We start from the raw sequence: 19803 nt of genomic DNA on the forward strand, positions 1-19803 counted from the left end.
CATGTGGAGTTCCCACTAATATTTGACTTGAACCCCTTACTTTCATCGAATAATGTGTAAGAGGATACTCTTTCATACTTAAAAAAACATAACGTCCCCCTGGACAGCTCAGGCATTCATTTCTGCATCTAGAGCCTGGAAACAGTGAAGTCCAGAAGTCAACAGCTTTACTCAAGAGTGAGCCTGGTCATCCTGCCCTTCCCAGCATCCCAACGGACACGAGAAAACATGGTTAAATTCAACACTGATCCCATTCTTGTCAAACACAAGCAAAGGCCCCTGGATTCAAATTACACCACCTTCTAGCTATGTTTGCAACCTTGGACAAATTGTTCAATCTTGCACTGTCTCCATTCCCTCCTAGAGAAGTAGTATCTATCTCAGAGTCATGCCAGGATGATGAGAAATAATGTATTGCAAAACACTTGCCACTCTGGCCACTCATGTCACTATCCTTGTAACCTTTACCATTTATGTACTAAATATATATGAATATATCATATAGTCAACATTCCCAGCCAAAAAATAAGGATACAGCCACTGCCAAGATAAAGAAGCAACCCTAGGTCCTCTCATTTACTCTTTGCCCTTCTTTGCCACTGTCTCCCCACCCACATTCTTATGGCCACATGTTCTCAAATGGGTAAGCACAAATCTAACACCACAAGAGACAAAAAGCCCCAGAGCTGTGTGCAGCCTGCACTCAGAAATGACTCAAACCTAGAGTTAGAGAACAGAGGAAAAAGGATGCTGCAAACCCTTTCTATTAAAACAAGGGCTTTGGTTGTGTGGAGAAAGACAACTGATTTGACCTTCCTTCTCATCCCCCGAGCTTCTGTGCTCACCGTCTGATTAGCTAGTGTCTGGAACTAATTAACAGGTGTGGCAAGAAAGAAAGAAGAAAACAAACCTTGGCAACCATCTCTCAGGGAATTGATGACTTTAGATTTACAACATTTATAGTTTACTTAGGATAGAACTAAGCGAGAGCTCAGTGAGGTGGGTGAGTGCCCACCTCTTCAGCCTTTACAAGTATCCACCACCACCAAGAAAGAAAAGTTACAGATTCACCCCCGAGTCCATGGTTGCTTCCTTGGCTATAGATGGTGCCAAAAATATCATCAACAAAAACACCCTACTGGACCAAGCCACAAAGCCTTGGAAAAGTCAGAGGGCAAGAACATGTGTTCACCATGCTCTGGGACTAAGACAATGAAGGAAACACAAATATTTTCCCTCCATCAAAGACATTACTTTTCTCTAACTATTAGGAAACCTCCAGAAACCAGTACAAATCACACAGTACCATACAAACATGCCCTCTGCAGATGAAAGGTATAATTATATCCTGTTTCCCAAGGTAACTTATGAAGAGCTCCTGAAAGGCTTTTGCGGCCAAAAGAAAATAATAATGTTTAAGTCTTCTTACTTTACTCTTGGCCACAGGAATAAAACCACACTTACCCAGTAAGGCTTTTTGTTCTTGCCTTTATTAACACACATATCATTTATTGGGTTCAAAGTGCATTCTAGCATTTCATCAACCCTATGTCAAAATACAAAGACTTGACCCTATTCCATGTACCCCTACAGTAGCAAGTGTGAAAGAATTAAAACACCTGTCCAAATTAGCCTTCGGTCCTCCTTTACCTGGCCTTTCCCCTTTTCAGAACTCAGCTACCGACTGTCTTAAAGTGCCCAGAGTTCAATCTTATAACTGCAATTCACAAGATCCGCAGAACTGGTCTTCTATGTATGAATAGAAGCACCACATCATTAGGAAAAAGACCAGTGGCTTTGCAGTCAGAAGCTTGGTTCCACCACTTTCAAGGGTATCCCAGCTGGGAAGTTTCTTGAGAGCTTGTTTGGAGGTTTTAGCAGCTACTCATATACCCTTGACCAAAGAACAGTCCTCCTCCATCGGGGAAGGTCATCTTTTTGGACCGAGCGTGCAGCTTCGGGAGAGACACACATGGGGGAGGAAGGGGACACCCTCCTAGCCAGCCAGATCAGCTGAATCAACCCTGGCAATCAATGGGGTGACAGATGTCATGGCAAGATCCGCCCTCGCATCCATGGGCAAGTTTCTTCACTCAGCAAAACTTCTATTTGCACACCTGGGAAATACAAGGATGAATTTCAGGTACAGTACACCCAGCCCCAAGTATGAGGCATACCATACTAACAGTAGGTGCTCAATAAATGGTGGTTTATGCTAGCCACACCACATCATAAAAACACCTGTAGAAGGAGCAATAGCAGAATTTCCACATACCCTTTGCAAGATTGGCTGGGGGGGAGTGGAGGGGGTTGGGGGGAGTTCTTCCTAGAAATCAGGGCTTACAGTGGAAAACACTATCCAAGGGTAAAACGCCCAGATCCACTGAAAGGACAGGGAGAGAGGCAGCTGTCACCAGCAGCAGACACAGGTGATCAGGGATCACATCATCCCTACAAAGGGGTCTGCCCTGACAACTTGGCAAGGAAAGCACTACAGCTCCGTGTGGACAAAATGGTTTGAAGGACGTTTTTCCTTTAAGAGTCACTCTGTGATCTGGCTCTGCTCAGAGAACTCCCTCTCTTCCCTCTCCCACATGGGCATGCACAGCTGCTCTCATCACCCCTCCCCTGGGTTTCCAAGGCAGGCTCAGGGTGGGGCCTGAGGACCCACTAAGGCTCCTTCAACACCCTAACTTGAAGACTTCAACATCCTTGTTTATCCCTCGTAAAAGAACTTACGAGTGAAACCCAGATTCTTATCACCTGCGCTAAACAAAGGGCATGTGTCCACCCTGCCAAACGTTCCCTGGGAAGGAAGCATTCCCATCCAGGGCCTGAAAAACAGTTAAAAGGGATGGATTTTCCCAGCCCTCCTGCTGCCTCCCTCCCCAGCATCGGCCACCGTGCCCTAGTTCTTGGCCTGCAGACGCACATTCACACACAGGACCCAGTGGAGAAGCCCTTCTGGGTGGACCTGAGCTTCCAATAAAAGTGTTTTGTCTCTCTCACACATTGTACCTATTTTCCATTTCCAAGTGAAGCAGCTGGTTGGCGAGTATGGATATATTTCCTCCGCTTGGAAGAGCCACCCATTTTAACAATCTATTAGAGAAGGTAACCAAATATCCTAAGAGGGAAGTTTGGATGTCTCTACACTCTATGGATGTCTCAGAGACCACCAGATCCATCTCACCAAATCCACAACTGTGTGAAAGCTTGGACCACCGGTAATAACGTGAAGTCCAGCACTTGGATCTGGTATGAGCTTGGCTATTAACTAGGAAATGGATCTTGGGCCTCAATAACTTGGGCAAAATACCCAGGAGAGCAAATGCAAGGGCCCAGGATGCATCGTGCGGAAGGATTCTATAGCCGCCTCCACAAGGCGGAAGGGAATGAGCACTGTGATGGATTAGCACTCTTGTCAAGGAGCTTCTGCGGGCCCTTTGCAATCTCTGAAGGTCTCCAAGGTCCCGCCCACCTTTCAAATGGCTGCGCATGAGCTCAATCAGAATGCTGAAGATATTCTGCAGTGTCCTGGATTTCCCAGGCAGCAGAGGCTGGCGTCTGAAAAGCATACAGGTCTGTTTGCAACCCTCCACAAGTCCCACAATGCTTAACCAACTAGAACCCAAAGACGGAGCAATCAAAGCCAGGAATTCTGCTGAATGCCCACTCATGAGCGGGTAAAATAACAGTAATGGCTATTATTTTTAAGTGCTTACTATTTACCAGGCCTGTGCCAAATGCCTTGCATGGCTTACCTCACTGACTTCTTAACCTCATGGAGCAGGGACTGTTATCCACTTTCACAGATGGGCAAGCAAGCCCACAAAGCTAAATGACCCCAACTCTCTATCCTAATACCCCAACTCCGGTGCTTCTGAGTGACAATCCCTTCCAGAAGGCACCCTCTCCCCATCAATGACTGGAATCTCTCTTGGCCCTATGTTTTGGAGGGGTAGGGAAGGGAGAAGAGGTGATCATTGTACACAGGAGACAACGGCTATGAAACATTCTTCTGGAAGGTGAGATGAGGTTGGAAAGAGCACTCTCAGATCAGTGCTATTGCATAAAAATACAATGCAAGCCATGAGTGTGAGCCACATGTGCAATTTCAAATTTAAGGTAGTCACATGAAACAGTGAAAAGAAAGAGGTGATATTAATTTTAATAATATATTCCACTTAACCCAATATATCTAAAATATTATCAAGTCAATCAAGAGAAAATTTTAATGATATTTTACATACTTTTCTCATATGTCTTTGAAATGCAGTGTGTATTTTACAGCTAAAGCACATCTCAATTTGGGCAAGCCACATTTCCATTGCTCAACAGCCACATGTGGCTAGTGGCTACCACACTGGACAGCACAGCTCTGCAGCTATTTCATAATAAATAAGCTAAGGCTCAATATCAGAAGGGACCTTAAAGGGAAAAAATTCATACCCAGGAAACAAATATGGGATTACTCGATGTCACCCAAGTACTTGGTACGTAACCGAACACCACAAGCTTATCTGATGTCTGCTTCACAAAAGAATTCCTTTTGCCTTTTATTCCTACTCTCCAATTTCCTCAACAAAAATAACATTGATCAGAGGACCGCTCAAATTTTGAGAAACAAGCTACCCTAAAGGTAACAATGAATTTATTCAGAGTAAACACAACTTTACCAGGTATAAACAACAGGAGAAAAGGATCCATTTAGTCAGTTGCAGTTTTTTAAACTGCTGTCACCAAGCCCATACTTAACACTTACTTAAATAGCTAAGAATTCAGAAAGGTGTCACTTTGGAATACAAACAGTCCTACAAGAGCCATAATCTGACGCAAAACCTCTGGGCTTTGAACAAAGGAAAAATAAGCAACTAATTTTAGATCCCAAAACCTCCATCAGTGGAGCTCACCAATTAGAATATGATGTAACCATCATCAAGAGATTGGCGCTTTTTTCCCCTGCATAAATGAATGTGAGTCAAATATGAGCCCAAATCAATTTCATGGATTAGGGAACCTTTGCACATTGTACTTGCTATTGATACCTGCTCTTTCAACTCAATTTCAAAATAGCTCTACGGCTTAAAATCACCTGTGCTGCAGCAAACATATCTGCGAGGATATAAAAGCCCCTTGGATAGCTTTTCCTTATATTTTCGAAGGCTTGCTAACATGTCTCACCATAGCACAGAGATGGCACAAAAGTCCCCTCCAAGTCAACTCTGGCAAAGGATTCTAAGACCCAGTTCAGGCGTCAGCAGGAAGAGCTCTGTGATGGATTAGCAATGTTTGCCAAGGCACCGGGAAGGAGAACCTTCACCTCAAGTGTCCATCTCCAGCCCCTGTGTAGAAAAACTGCAAAATCACCCAGGGGCAAGAAGAAGCCAAACACACGTGCTGCAGACTTTCACTGAATGCCTCCATCAATAAGCACCCAGGGGATATCACAGGTCCCACGTTAACACAGAGCTGGTTAGTAAGGCATGGACATCCTACTCACACAGATGATTTCAGTAATGAGAAGACCAAGAGGAGCTGTAAACCTGCAAGCTGGGGGCATACAGGGCAAATTGAAACCCAGTAGCCATCTTTGGTAAATCTCTTTCAATAGAAAACGTTCCTGAGTAGCCACATGCACATTACATTCATCCACCACCTGCTCCGCTAGCAGAGAAGGAAGCATGACAGCATCCAGAAAGCCAAGTTCAAAATTTTTTTAAAGGTATTTCATGGTAGTTTTTCCATTCCTTGTAATTTTTTAATTTGTTTTTTGCTGAGAAAGATTCGTCCTGAGCTAACATCTGTTGCCAATCTTCCTCTTTTTGCTTAAGGAAGATTTACCCTGAGCTAGCATCTGTGCTAATCTTCCTCTATTTTGTACGTGGGTTGCCACCACAGCCTGGCCAGCAATGAGTGGTGTAGGTCCACATCCAGGAATCAAACCCAGGCCACCAAAGCAGAGTGCACTGAATTTAACCACTAGGCCACAGCACCAGCCTCCAAGTTCAAATTCTGATTCTGCCACTTCTTTACCTGTGGGATCTCCACTTTCCCCGAGTTCCAGCTCTCCTACCTCTTCACAGGGTTGCGTGGCATTAACTGAGGGCATATTTACACAAGCACCTGTTTCATAAATCTAGAGCAACTGCTATTAAAACAGGTACCATTTACAACGTCCTGTGTGCCTCATGCTCTTCTGATGCTTTGTACAACGTGATCTCATTTAATCTTCCCAAGGATTCTAGGAGATTGAAACTCTTTATTCCCATTTTACAGATGAAAAACCCAATAAAGTAAATAACTGGCCCAAATTAGTAAAGGACAAAGCTAGGATTCACTAGCTTAGGCCAGTTACTTAACTTGCTTGACAGATCTGTGCAATTCAAAACACATGCATGTGCCACTGGCCTCTTTCATCAGAACCCACCTGTCTCAAGTCTCATTTCCTCAAAACCCTGTTAAGGGTCCCAAGGCATATAAGAGTTATTCCCACAAACTCCTTTGTTTAACTGGTCAGAGTGCTTGCATTTCCCCCAGATTCTCCAGATACCAATTTTCCCTCCACTTGACATCACAAGGGAAGGCAAAAACCTCAAGAACCAGCAGCTCCCTCCCATCAGTTAAGATGCTTCAAGGGGCCGGCCCCATGGCCGAGTGGTTAAGTTAGCGCGCTCCGCTGCAGGTGGCCCAGTGTTTCATTGGTTTGAATCCTGGGTGGGGACGTGGCACTGCTCATCGAGCCATGCTGAGGTGGCATCCCACATGACACAACTAGAAGGACGCACAACTAAGAATATACAACTATGTACCAGGGGGCTTTGGGGAGGAAAAGGAAAAATATAAAATCTTTAAAAAAAGAAAAAAAAAGATGCTTCAATACCAACTGAGAAGTTTTTCTTTTAAAAAGCACATCCTAAAAAATGTTCAGAAAGAACTCTAATGTCAGAGTTACCCACCCTCTAATCACATGAAATAATTTCAGCAGCTTTTGCACAAATTGACCAATTGAGAAAATGAGGGGCTGATGCCTAAAACTGTCCAGTGATTTTCCGCACCCTCCACTCATGGCCTTTGCACACATGTAAGCAGAGAAAATGACTAGTTTTAGAAGAGAAAACAACTGGTTGGGAGAGGAATAAAATAGGGCAGGCACTGGCTAGCAACATATTTTAGAAAACTAAGCTTCTGCTTAAACACACTTGGAATCACCATGATGCACTAACCAATAGCTGTCTAATCAAGGGCATGAGCCAAGGTGGTCAACCAGTACTTGCCAAGCAAGCAAAAATGGTCAGTTCAGGCAAGCCTTTCTCCTGGACCTACCTGCCCAAAGCCATTACTAGGCAACAGATCAGCATTCATCTTCCCGCTCTATGTGAGCTCAAGCAAGCTTTGCTGCCCTCTACATACCTCATCTCTCTATTTCTAGAACAAACAAAGCAGAAATGAGAACACCTACTTCTCTTGTATCAACCCTAATACTAAGGGCACTTCTGATGCAATGAATACCAGATTCACAGAATTTAGCCTCAATTATTCCACAGGAGGAAAAAAAAAATTATTTGTGACCATAAAAACATAATTCTGCTGCCCCATAACATACCTGACCTCTGTTTAGAACATATCTTGTTTTCAGCAATAGATACCTTGGTAGTCAGCAACGAAAGGTAGAAAGGTAGAAATTCAGTTTCTCCCTTTCTAAAGATGAACTTCAAATACCACAACAATATATACATTCTGAATTCTCTTGATGAAGATGTTAACCTGAGATATCATATCTCTTAACAGGACGCAATGTGAGATTTATGGAAACCACATAATGATATCAATGTGTTGTAAAATGTCCTGTTTCAGAGAGCATTAATCTGCTCATTCTATGAGTCCTCAAATAGGACTAACCACCTCCTAGATACTGAACAGACAGCAGATGGAAGGAGGACTGAGGTCTGCCCTCAAAGAGCATAGAGTCTAATTAGGTTCTGAATCCTATGTGAAGAATTCATGTCAACGAACCAAATATTATAATGACCACTTCAAGAACACACGCTGGAATTAGGGTGAAGGAAGTACCTCCTCAAATCTTCCATCTGCCCATGCCAAAAGCTGGACACTCTACTATACTCAAAGTTCAAGTGTTCATATCTTATTGTTGGAAAAATTAAGATAAGTGCTATTTCCATCATATATTAGAAATCCATGCATGGGTGTCACGTGCAAAAAATTAGTGGGTCAGGGATGTTCTGTGAGAAAACTAAGCTCTTTGGTAAGGAACCCACTAATGTGACATCTCCAATATTAATTTACTCAGATCTGACTATACTGGTCACTGGCCTCCCCTCTCCTATCCCCCCACTGTCATCCCCTTCTTGGGTAGTTTGGTAACAAGAAAGTGACCAAGGGAGCTAATTCTTAATCAAATGAGAGATTTTCAAAACACAACTTTTCAAAATCAAACAAGGCAACAGCAATTTAGGTCAGCGACAGAAGTCACCACGTTGTTATGAAATATCCAAGCAGCAGGCCATTTGCAGAGCCAAAAAAGGACACAAACAGGACAGCTGAGCTTCAGACTGACAGGAAAGAATCCATTTCATCAGCCACTGAGACACAAGCGCACACTAGTGCATGAGCACACATACACATTTACACACAACCGATCCGGGTAATATAAAACCACACACAAGCAACAACAACAAAAATCTGTCCCTCAGGTGGAAATCTAGAAATCACCTATGGGGGGGGCAGGGGCCAAACACCTCCAGGGACCAGCTGAGTATTGTAAATAACCGCTGTGGGCCAGGTGAGTGCCCCATCTCAGGGGGCAGCCACGATTTAATTCCAGCTCACTGTTGTTGCCAAGCGAGAACACAGGCCCTAAGTTGCTCCACCTTCCCATTTTTCAGGAATAACCCAGACTTTTATGGGAAGTACCCCTAAGGGCACAGTTTCCATCTGTTTTGGTCACCACTGTCTCCCAAGTGCCTAGAACAGTGCCTGGCATGCCAGAGGGACTCAGGGTGTACTCATTGATGGCACGAATGTGAAATGCCACCATTTTTAATTCAATTTTTTCTTTCAACACTGTATGGCCAAACAGCATCTGCTGGCCAGATGCCCCCTGCAGAGCTCCAGATAATCCGAAGAACTGTCCTTTCTCCATTTCTCTTTTCCAGAGTAAGCTCCAGAACTAGCTTTGTGGTTTCTTTTTAGATAAAAAATCCTGCCACCACTATCCCAATCATAAATCACATTAAACAGTTTTGAAAGCCATACAATAACTTCGCTGGCATGAGCAAACCTCCATTTTTTACCTGGACTCCAGAAGAAATAAAGTTTAATGTTTAAAAACAAAAAGTAGCTTGTAGGCATTCCATTAACCAAGATCCACTCACTACCTTGTTGCTGCTCCCTTGGGATATTCTGTAGCAAGGTTAGCAAGATAACGAAAGGCTTCTTAGACAGTGCCTTAGGAAGCAAACTCTCAGAGCAAGTTAACGAGGACACCTCACAAGTCACAATGTAATACGCACTGGGCATCTGACTTGCATACTGCAGAAAGGTCCCAACCCTTCCGAACTGCCCAGTCTGGAATCAACAATCTCCAATATTCCAGAAGAATTTTAGAAGCCATTCAGTGAAGGGTGAGGAAAACAACCCCAAAGAAACTGAGGGTCTTGCCCAGATCCCACAGCTGCCTTGGCTGCCTCCCACGGCTAGTTCCAAACTCTAGAGGAAAAAGTCCAGAACCCAAACCATCTCTTGCCAAGTACAACTCCTGAAACTGTGATTCAGAGCCAGCAGCCCACACTTAAATGATATACGGGATAATAATAATAATATCACATTATTATGATGTAACCATATTCAACCCCCCGAAGTTCTCAAATTATAAACTAAATCAATCTAGATCATTTTGAAGAGCAGTTAAAAAAACTCACCACCAACAAACTCACTCTATCCACAGTTATTATCAGCTTATTCAGAAGCTAAACTAATTTGCTGAAAGGTCATCTCTTCAATGTAACCAAATAAAATCCTATACTAATTGCATTACTTCCTTATTTAATTATAGCAAATACAGGAAGACACCTTTATTTCCCCCAGCATTTAGGTACTCGCCTATATGGGAAAAGTAGGGTAAAATAAGCAAGGCTGGGTCAGTCCTGTAATTGGCCTTCCTGTGCAATTAGGAAGAACAGCTTTCCACAAAACAGCAAGCACTCTGAAATTCAAAATTATCCTGAGAAATGATGGGAAATATGAGAGCCACCCCCACTTACTACGGGGGTGACCTTGGACAACTGACAACCTCCTTCAGTTTTAGTTTCCTCATCCTAAAGTGGGGATATTCATAGTTTCCACTTCCAGGGAGGATTAAAGGCGTATAAACAACTCAGGCACAGCGCCTAGATAATGGCAAACACCTGGTGAGCGTGGGCTAGTAAAACCATTGTTCCTATTTTAGAGATTAAAACTCCAGGCCCATTTGCCCAAGGTAACACCGCTGCAACAGATGAAGAATTTCAACCCGGGCCTCTGGGGTGCTCATGTGGTTCCTGAATCAGAGGTATGTATACTTGGGACTCCCAGGTCACCAACAGCACCCAACCCCACTTTCCACAACATGTTGGGTAATTCACCCCAGGCAGCCCAGATACCCAGTGACATAGACAAGACCAAGAGCTGCCTCTTAGCCTCCACACTCACAGAATCCAAACACTTCAGGAAAGTGATTTTTTTTAAATGAACAAAACTCATTTATAATTAACAACTGCTTTGCAGATAAATCCTTCTGACAATTCGTGACGAACATGACTCTCAAAAAGTCAATGACATTTCCTCCCTAATCTGGTCTTTGCTTTTATATTTGGTAAATTGTTCATGGCTGTGTCTCCTATCCAAAATTATTCCAAACTGATGGCATTTATCTGATTTAAGCGCACTGTGGAATTCATGAGGATGCGATGGTCTGAGAATTCAAATATCTCTCGGATTCGTATAACCGGTACGAATTCCTCAAAAGTATCCCCACTGTGATATCAACTGGCAACCCGCTTCACTCTCCTCGCTGGAAAAATAGTATCACAGACCCAAAAATAAGACCAGTTGTCCTATTTTCTTACATGGAAGTGTTACATATTCCATGAACTATGCTTTCATTTCTTCTTTTTTAGTTGCTAGATTTCAGCAGCCAACTGTGTCACTTTGCTACAGCCCAAAAATAGCTAAATTGAGTACTTTAAAATTGCATTTTGTTGTTTGGCCAGAAAACCATCATGCTGATTTCAGTTTGCAAAAAATTGATTAGAGGGCAGGAGCTATGCATGGTGTGCGATGCTCCGTAGGTCTGAATCCAGGAAGATATGGAGACAGGGACATGAGTGTGTTCAAGTGTGACACAAGTACAGAATAAAGGCAACACCCAAATACTACTGTTTGCTTCCCATCAGTGGCACAAAATTAAAACTCAGAAATGACAGTGACAGGTAGACCCATTCTCTGTGGTTACCACACAGCACAGAAGGCCTTAGAAGGGGAATCGCATTCCAGGGTGCAGGACCAAGTAAGTCCTTCCACAAAGGACAACATGGCACGGTGATCTTGGAGATGCACCCAGCACATTTTAAGCCTGTGGAAAATATTATTCCTATTTTAAACTGGGAAAGTGGAGACCTCCTTGAAATGTGAGCAAGGAGGTAGCTCAGACTTCACTGAGGCTTTCTCACTTCTTTAAACCTCAAAACATAACTATTTTAGTAATTTTCCATGGGATGTCCTCACGGCTGGCCTTATTCCTCGTCACCCTCAACTGCAAAGCCAGATACAAAAAAAGAAAATGCAAGTGTATATAAATTTACTTACAACACTTTTGTTTTTACCTACAGTTGTCTTTTTCAGTTCCATTTTCCTCTACCCATAAACTCCTATCCAAATCTCTTTAGTACACATAAAATAAAAATGGTTAGTTTCTTGAACACTTAGATTTACCTTTAGCACGCATTCTCATTCAAGCCTCACAAAGACCTTAGGAGTCGGGATACTATCACTAAACTACTTCACAGAGGAAAAAAAAAAGAGCGAGAAAGGCAGAGAGAGGTTAAGTAATTTGCCTAAAGCAGCAGAGCCAGTAACAGCAAAGGCAGGGTGGCTCCAGAGTCTTATGGTACTTCACTATATTCTGTACAACTTTCTACAGCTACCTAGTTTAGAAAGGAAATAAAAAGCATTACAAGTTCTACACTCCTAAAAGATTTCTGCTTGCTATATGCTGATAGAATAGTACAGTGTCGCTCATAAACTGGTTGATGGATACCAAATTCTCTTTGATGTACAAGTTGCCTCCCACCTCTACCCCAAGTACAACAGTATCACCATCCAATTCATTTAGGGGGGCTTCAAAGAGAGAAACTGGGAACTTGGTGAGCTGTCATTCCATCTGTGCGCACGCGTGTGTATGTGTGTGTGTGTGAGGAAGATTGGTGCTGAGCTAATATCTGTGCCCATCTTCCTGTATTTTATGTGGGATGCCGCCAAGGAGCAGCTTGATGAGCGGCGCTCAGTCCACACCTGGGATCCAAACCTTCGAACCCGGGCCACAGAAGTGGGGCGGGCAATTTTAACCACTACGCCACCAGGCTGGCCCCCAAAAACACTTTCCACAATGTTTTTTAAAATAGTCCTATCAAGTTCTGTAGTCACAAAAACTCTGAGCCTGTGCAGGCCGGGCAAGCCATCTTACATAGAGTATATGTTTTTTCGGTCATAATACCAAACATTTTGCTACGAATGATACTGGGTGAAATGGTCCCTCCAATTTTAGGTGTCCTTATAGGAGACAACAGCACATGGAGCCCTCTAGCTACCTGAAGCAATCTCGCACAGCCATCCCTTATAAACCTCACAGTCCTTTTCATAAAAGGAGCAAACTACAAATTTATCTGTTATATATTTCAATCATCACAGATTTTTCTGAGGATTACTTCCAGATTTATTTTTTTAAAGAGACTAACAATTCTGTGGCCTTGGAAATTTGAGACAAAGAGGAATTGTAGGAAAAAGCAGGGGGAAGTAAACAAGGTTTTTAAAACATCTTTTTTGGAGTGATTTTTTGGTTACAACTCCACAGAACATGATACTAAAGAAAAAAGTCAAAGCAAAGTGAGTAACAGATAACTCTCTTTTTCACAGAGGTGCCATCGTTCTGGGTGTGGTTCTTTGAAAGGTGGATGGTCACTCCTATTTCTCAGACAGGGAAATCAAGGTATCTGATCTTTTTTTTTTTTTTTTTCTGATCTTTTAATCATTTGCAAATAATTATTGAGGGCCAATATGTGCCCAGGCATCCTCATTCTGGGACAGACTGAGTGACTGTTGCTGAATTCCACAAGCTCTTACTGCCTGTTGGGGGCAGGCTCTTCTCAGAAGACTATTTCTCACTTTCCTGAGCCCCTCAGTAGCTACCGGCTTTGGCTAGATCACGCTCAGATGAAGAACTAAAAGTGGGGGCAGGACACAGTCTTGGCTTCCTTTATTTTCTAAGATACACAGGCCTTTTATTCTCTACACAGATAAAGCTTCGGTGACTACTACCTGTCATCTGATAGTGGTCAACCCGTAACCAAAGCCTGCCGAGGGCTTATTTGATGGGGCAGGAGCGCTTCTGAGATTACTTCAGATGCGCTGAATTTCTCCCATAAACTGATTTACGAAACGTGACCACGTGAAAGATGCACCCCAGGATGAAAGGGTTAATTCTAGTTTTTTAATCTTGCCATTCAGAATGCACACCGTATTATAATCTTTATCCTGCTCAGAAAGGGCACTGCACTGTCCTGCATGCTAGAAGGAAAATGCTAAATGAAAATTCAGATTTTAAAAAAGCAAAACAAAAAAATTTTTACCATAAAAGGGAAGAGCTAAAGCAACAAAGCACTAGCAACATTTAATTTGCTTTCCTGACCAAGATAAGGCTGACAGAAGTGTCTAGACTGTCCTTTTGGTTAAGAAGTTTCCAGGAAAATGGGGGACGGAGTAAGGAGGTAGGAGGGGGTCCCTAATAACAATTACTTTGGGGCATTTCAAATGATCTCACATAAATGGCAGGAAACTTCACTGGAACTGGTGTACCAAATTATAACTGATTATATCACATTAAGTTAGAAATTCTTCAGAAGAATAGGAAGATGAATCTGAAAGGGGTTTTTCTTTTTTGTTCTGCTGTGTTAAACCATCAGCATTCCCTGTACTGCCCCACATAAAAAACAATATAATCTTTTATTCAGTGACAACAGGTCCACAATCAAGGAGATGCTCAGAGCTCCACTCTCAGCTAGTTCTTTTTCTCATTTCAGCCAACCTTTCCTATAACCTTTCTGCCTCCAGGGACAGCAACTTCCCTTATTTCCAAAAGGTCCTATAATGCCTATTTGTAGTATTAATGTTCTAACTTCATCAACTCTGCCATGTGAACACTGTTTAGAAGCCAACATCAGAGATTTTATTCCATAACTGTGTCAGAGGGACCAAGTTTCAAGACAGGGTAGATTCTTCGTTTTTAAACAACACACTTGGGGTAGTTAGGAGGGGGTGAGGGGACTACACGATTTCGCATTCCATCCCAAACAGTAAGATAGCTGAACTACAAATATCGCTTTCTCATTTTTCTAACAAGGCCATAAAGGATGTCCATCAGCACTAAAGCATGTACATGCAAATACACCGAGAGGCTTAGAGGGAGAGGTGCAGCCATCAATCACGGATGCTTCAAGTCTGACGTGCAGGACACAGCAGAGCTTATCCATCTGAAGCGTTTCCAACGCCAGCTTCCTAGATGTAATGTAATCACGGTACAAAACATATCAGAATCAAAGAGAAGGGTTTCACTCTGAAAACGGATAGAAAGAAGAAATCAATAAAAAAAATTTTAAGTTTCTGCTGAATAGCTTATGAATGTAAAATACATAAAATGTTAACCCTCCTAAGTAGCATATTTTATATCCTGTTGGAGGCACTTAAATTTTCTATGATTAGAAATATATACCAAATACTTAAATGAACTATGTGTAAGACTTGCTTTAAAATACTGAGGTGTTGGGCAGGGTGGAAGGAGTATAGAAGACAGAAGACTGAATTAATGGTGGTAGCTGGGTGAAGGGTCCAGGCAGGTCCATTACATTTTTCTATTTTCATAAATTTTTCCAAAATAGAGTATTTTTTAATGATGCAGGGAAAGAACGTAGTATGCACTGTATCACGTTTGATAACACTTCTGCTCCGACAGTGGAAACATCACTGGAAACACTAACCGTGTCTCTCTTGAGTCCCACACCTGCCATACTGTCGCTGAGAGACTAAAAGCCACTGTTTTCCGATCCGCTGGGAAAAGACCCATGCCAGGGCTATGGTTCCAAAATCCTCCCAAATTACAGCTACCCTGTATCCTGAACAGCAGCTGAGAACTCAAATGCAACTGAAAAGTTGGTGCGATTCCGAGAGGAAACAAAATAACAAACAAGGGATTTGAGTTAAAACCTCACAGGCAGGACCCTAATACAATATCAGAAGCATTTTTATCCCTTTTGTCAACCAGATAAACCAAAACCAAAAGAGATTATGATAGCCAAAACGGGGGTCCCAAACCGAACTCGGGCCCACACCCGGTTTAGAGCGGGCCAGGAGAAGCAGCAGCAGCGCGGAGCTGAAACCAAGGAGCAGCCGCAGCCCCCCAGCCTCGGAAGCCGGCCGCCTGCGCCCCATCCCCTCTCCCACCGCGGCCCCACGGCCTGGAGGTGGCCGAGCCGGACAAGAGGAGGTGGCAGGAGCCCAACTAGTGGCTCGGGGGCGCCCCCTGAGGTCCAGCGGCGTCACGGCACCTTCGGAAAACGAAAAGCCGGCATCTCCCACGACTCTGACATTTCAACTTTGCCTGGTTCCAAAGGCTGCTGCACCCTCACCAGCGGCACTTTTCCAAACCACAACCACTGTTTCCCGCGCCTCACACCATGGTCCCTTCCCTTTCCGACACCCTTCGGCTCCCGGACAAGGGAATGGGCTATTTACCTCGCAACGTAGGCATGAAAAGAAAACGTGGAAGACGAAAATTGTCCAAGCCCCACGAAGGCGGCATCACTAGAGGTCCCATTTTGGATTTCAAGCTTCCTCAGACACCAGGAAAAAGAAAATCACGGCCGGTCCACTGACTGCCCGAGCGTAAGGATAAGGCCAGAAGTGGAATTAGAAATTCCTCTTATTTCGCAAGGCTGCTCTCCTGCTGCCTCCCATTGCCCCCATTAAAGCGTGACCCTTACAAAGCTCGACCCCAGCGTGCACCTGAGCCCACTCAGCCAGCAAGTAAACGGCAAAAAAGAAAGTCTAGAAGGGGCAGATGACTAACACAAATACTAAGCAGTGGTCTTTTTAAGGAGGTGGGGGCATTTTTAAGGGGAAATGTCCACATCGCCCCCAGCCCTGTGGAGGCAGGATCCTGGTGGGCAAACCCCAGGCCTCAGGGTGAGTGTGGACGCACGTCCTAGCTCGGCACCCGAGCTGGGTTTCTGGGCTGTGGCAGGAGCTCTGTGCAGTTCCAGGGACAGGAGATGAGGAGGATGCGCAGAGGGAAAACGGGGTGCCGGAAAAAACGGTGCTTTGCCTCTCTTCCCCTCGAGGCCACCTCCGTGCCTGCAAAGGGGACACTGGCTGCCAGTCCCCCAGCGGGTCCCGGAGGGCAGCGAGAGCGTCCGCGTCCTGCTCCAGGGCGCACGACAGAGCTAGGGGACCCACTGCACCAAAACCGTGCGCTTGGGCCACCTGGGGACAGGAGGCTGTGACCAGGGGAAGCAGAAACATCGGGACACGTTTTTTTCTTGGTTCAGATTACCCCCACCTCCGGGTATCCAGGAGCGGGTGGATGAGAGAGCAGAAAAACGTGGGGTTCGCTATCCTTACGAGAACAAGGGATGAAAAGCGCATCGCCTCCTTCTTCCCATCCCTTCCTCGGCTAAGGCAGAGGACGTGGCCTCCAACCCCGGGGAGGAGGCTGGACAGATTCAAGGGAGCTCGGGGCTCAGCCCGGGGGGTCTGCAAGAGGGGAAAGGGAGGAGGCTGGCCCCTGCCCTCATCGAAGGGAGAGAGAAGGGGGGGGGGGGAGGTCTGTTGGTCGAAAGCTGGAAGTGGAGGGTCGCCGAGCCGCACACCTCTACGTGCGGTGATTTACTATCTTCATCAATAGCCAATACTGTTCCCGTCTTAACCCTGCCAGAAAGGCGCGGGTCTGGGTCTGCCAGCCGCGAACAGCCTGCAAAAAGGCGAAGATGAAGATAGGGAGGGCGCGCGAGACAGGAAAATATCCCCCCCGGCGTGAACAGCAGCCCAGCCGCCGACCCGTCCCCCTACTACATCCTCCCCGCCTCCCCCGCGCACCGACCCAAGCAGCCCCAACAAGCACAGCTGCGGGGTAAAGGGGCCGCAGGACCGGGGTTGGGGGAGCCACGGATCTCCCTAAACCGCCCGCTCCCTGCCCTCCCACCGCGCCCAGGCCCCCGCGCCCAGGAAGGCTGCCTCCCGGGGGCACCCAAGCGCAGCCTGCACCCCAGCCGCGACCGGGGTTAGCACCTGGCCCCCGAGACTAGAACACAGGCTGATCCCAACATCCCCAGTCCTCTATGGCCAACCTCCAGCTTTCATCCCCCTAACACTAGCTTCTCCAAAGGGTCGGGGAGCAGCAAAGGAAGTCGCCCCTTCTGATCTCCTTCGATCCCCGCCTGAGACGCGCACAGTGGGTCCCCTAAATCCACAGACGTGTCCTCCCCATGGCCCCAGTGTCCCCAACCGCCCCAGAGATCTAGCTCTTCCGAACGGCGGCAGATCAGCAGAGCGAGTCCCCTTTGCTCCAGACTCTGGCTCCCCCAGAACCCCCAAGCCCGGGCAAGAGCAGACTCCTGCGGCCCCTGTCCCCCCTCCCGGTCAGCCCGTTTCCACCCTCCCCAACCACCAGCCTCCTTAAATGCCGCCAGAACCAGCAAAGCGAATCCCTCTCTCCTCCCCGGGCGCCCGGCCCCCCCTCCACCTTCTCCAGGGTCCCCGGGACGGGCGCCCGAGCTCCGTGCTCCGGCGACAACTCCGCATCCCCCGCGCGCGCCGGCCAGGGCCGCGTCCCCCCGGCGGCCGGCACTCACCGGGGAAGCACACGACATAATGGAGCACGGAACTGGTGATTTTCAGGAACAAAATCCACCAACACGGTTCCAGTAACCTCCGCATGTCCGAAAACGCACATCGAAAGAGGAAGGCAGGGGGGGTAAACTTGTTGAATAAGTTCTTGCCTCCGTGTGAAGCTCCGCTAAGCCTGGGCTCTTCCCCTGTTCGCCGGTTCTACGGGCCCCCCGCGCTCGGCGGCCCGATTCCCCCTGGAATCCGGGAAGCCGCCGAGCGCCCCCAGGAAAAATCTCAAAAAGTGACCGAGAACACAGAGCCACACTGGGGACGATCCTCAGCGTAGAAGGGCTGCTTTCCTTTCAAAAAGGAGCGAGCTGAGCGGCCAGGGCGAAGAGTCGGCGGGCGACGGCGATGTCCGGGGCCCGGGGCAGGCAGGGACCGCCGGCGGCGGCGGCGAGCAGCCGAGGATCCCCAACTTGAGTCGGCAGCGCAGCGCAGCCCGAGAGCCGGCGGGCGGCGGCGGGGCTGAGCGCGGCGCGGCGTCTCGGAGCTTCAGGCAGGCAGCTCCTTCCAGGGCCCCGGGAAGGAAGGAGGCATGTTTGCGAGCGGGGAAGGGGAGGGGAGAGGCGGGGGGAGCGAAGAGCCCCCCAAAATAGAAACGGCCAGAGGAAACGCAGGAAAACACAAAGGATCTCAGAGGGGCGCTGGGGCGAGGGCGCCTTCAGTCCATGCTCCTGAAAGTTGTGGCTCCGGCGCAGGCAGGGGAGGAACGGGGAGCGCGGGTCTGGAAACTGGCCATGCCTCCATACAGGAAGTAACATGTGAGCATGGATCCTGGCAGAGACTTTAAAGCCGGCGAGCGAGCAGGGGGCGCGCGGCGGCGGTGGCGGCGGCGCGCGAGCAGGAGCGCGCGGCGCCGAGGGCGAGGGCGCGCAGCCGGGCTGCCGGCGGCGGGCGCGCGCGCTCCGCGCTCCGCGCTCTTAAAGCAGCCGCGCTCAGCTCCCGCAGCCAAGGGGTCCCACAGCCCGATACTCCCCACGCGCGGCCCCGGGGACTGCAGGCTCGGCTGGTGCAGTTGCGGGGCTGGGGGCTGCGCTGGCGCGGTCTCGGAAAGAGGGAGGAGAGCGGCTGCCTTGGGGGGCCGGCAGGTCTTTGCCAGATTCCCGTTCTGCGAGCTGTTAAAGACTCCGCGCTTTTCGCGGGCTTGGCGAGGTCTCCCCCGTCCGCGTTGCTCGCGGGTCCGGGACTTAGGGAGGGTTGGGGAGCTCTGGGTCGGGTCGGAGAAGAGGAGGGGGACGGCCGGCTGCCTTTTTAGGGCGATGGGGTTTCCAACTCGGCTTCATCGCCGGGGCAGCGCCGCGGCGGGGCGCGCCCTGCTCACTCCCTTCTCGCGCCCCCGGCCAGGCGCATTCCCCCGCCTGGAAACAAAGCCAAGCGGCCTTTGCACTCGGGCTGCGTCGGGATTTAATTTTTTTTTTTCTTTTCGGACTTCCAGTGGCCGAGTCCACGGCTGGGGAGAGGGGACGAGGAGAGGATTATCGATCCTAGGCTTGCAAAATCCAGCCTTGCCGAGCCCCACACCCCCTTCCTCCGAGCCACGATGAATTGGTGGCGGAGTTTTCCCAACTCGCAGCTGCACGGGAGGAG

General features: G+C 47.2%; 1 protein-coding gene across 4 annotated transcripts in view; it reads right to left on the bottom strand.

Annotated features, from left to right (window-relative positions):
* The window catches only part of PTPRG (protein tyrosine phosphatase receptor type G), a 676181-nt gene extending 657054 nt beyond the window's left edge, over nucleotides 1-19127 (bottom strand). For 3 of the 4 annotated variants that reach the window (XM_070576965.1, XM_070576962.1, XM_070576961.1), the window contains exon 1: nucleotides 18177-19108. In XM_070576965.1, coding sequence (XP_070433066.1) covers nucleotides 18177-18261 — 85 coding nt within the window. In that variant the 5' untranslated portion in view covers nucleotides 18262-19108. Of the gene's footprint in view, nucleotides 1-18176 lie in introns of all 4 variants that reach the window. The other variant, XM_070576964.1, reaches the window with a different exon arrangement.
* Nucleotides 19128-19803: the final 676 nt, after the last annotated feature.

Source organism: Equus przewalskii, chromosome 15, assembly GCF_037783145.1.
Source record: "Equus przewalskii isolate Varuska chromosome 15, EquPr2, whole genome shotgun sequence".
In the NCBI taxonomy this organism is placed as follows: domain Eukaryota; kingdom Metazoa; phylum Chordata; class Mammalia; order Perissodactyla; family Equidae; genus Equus; species Equus przewalskii.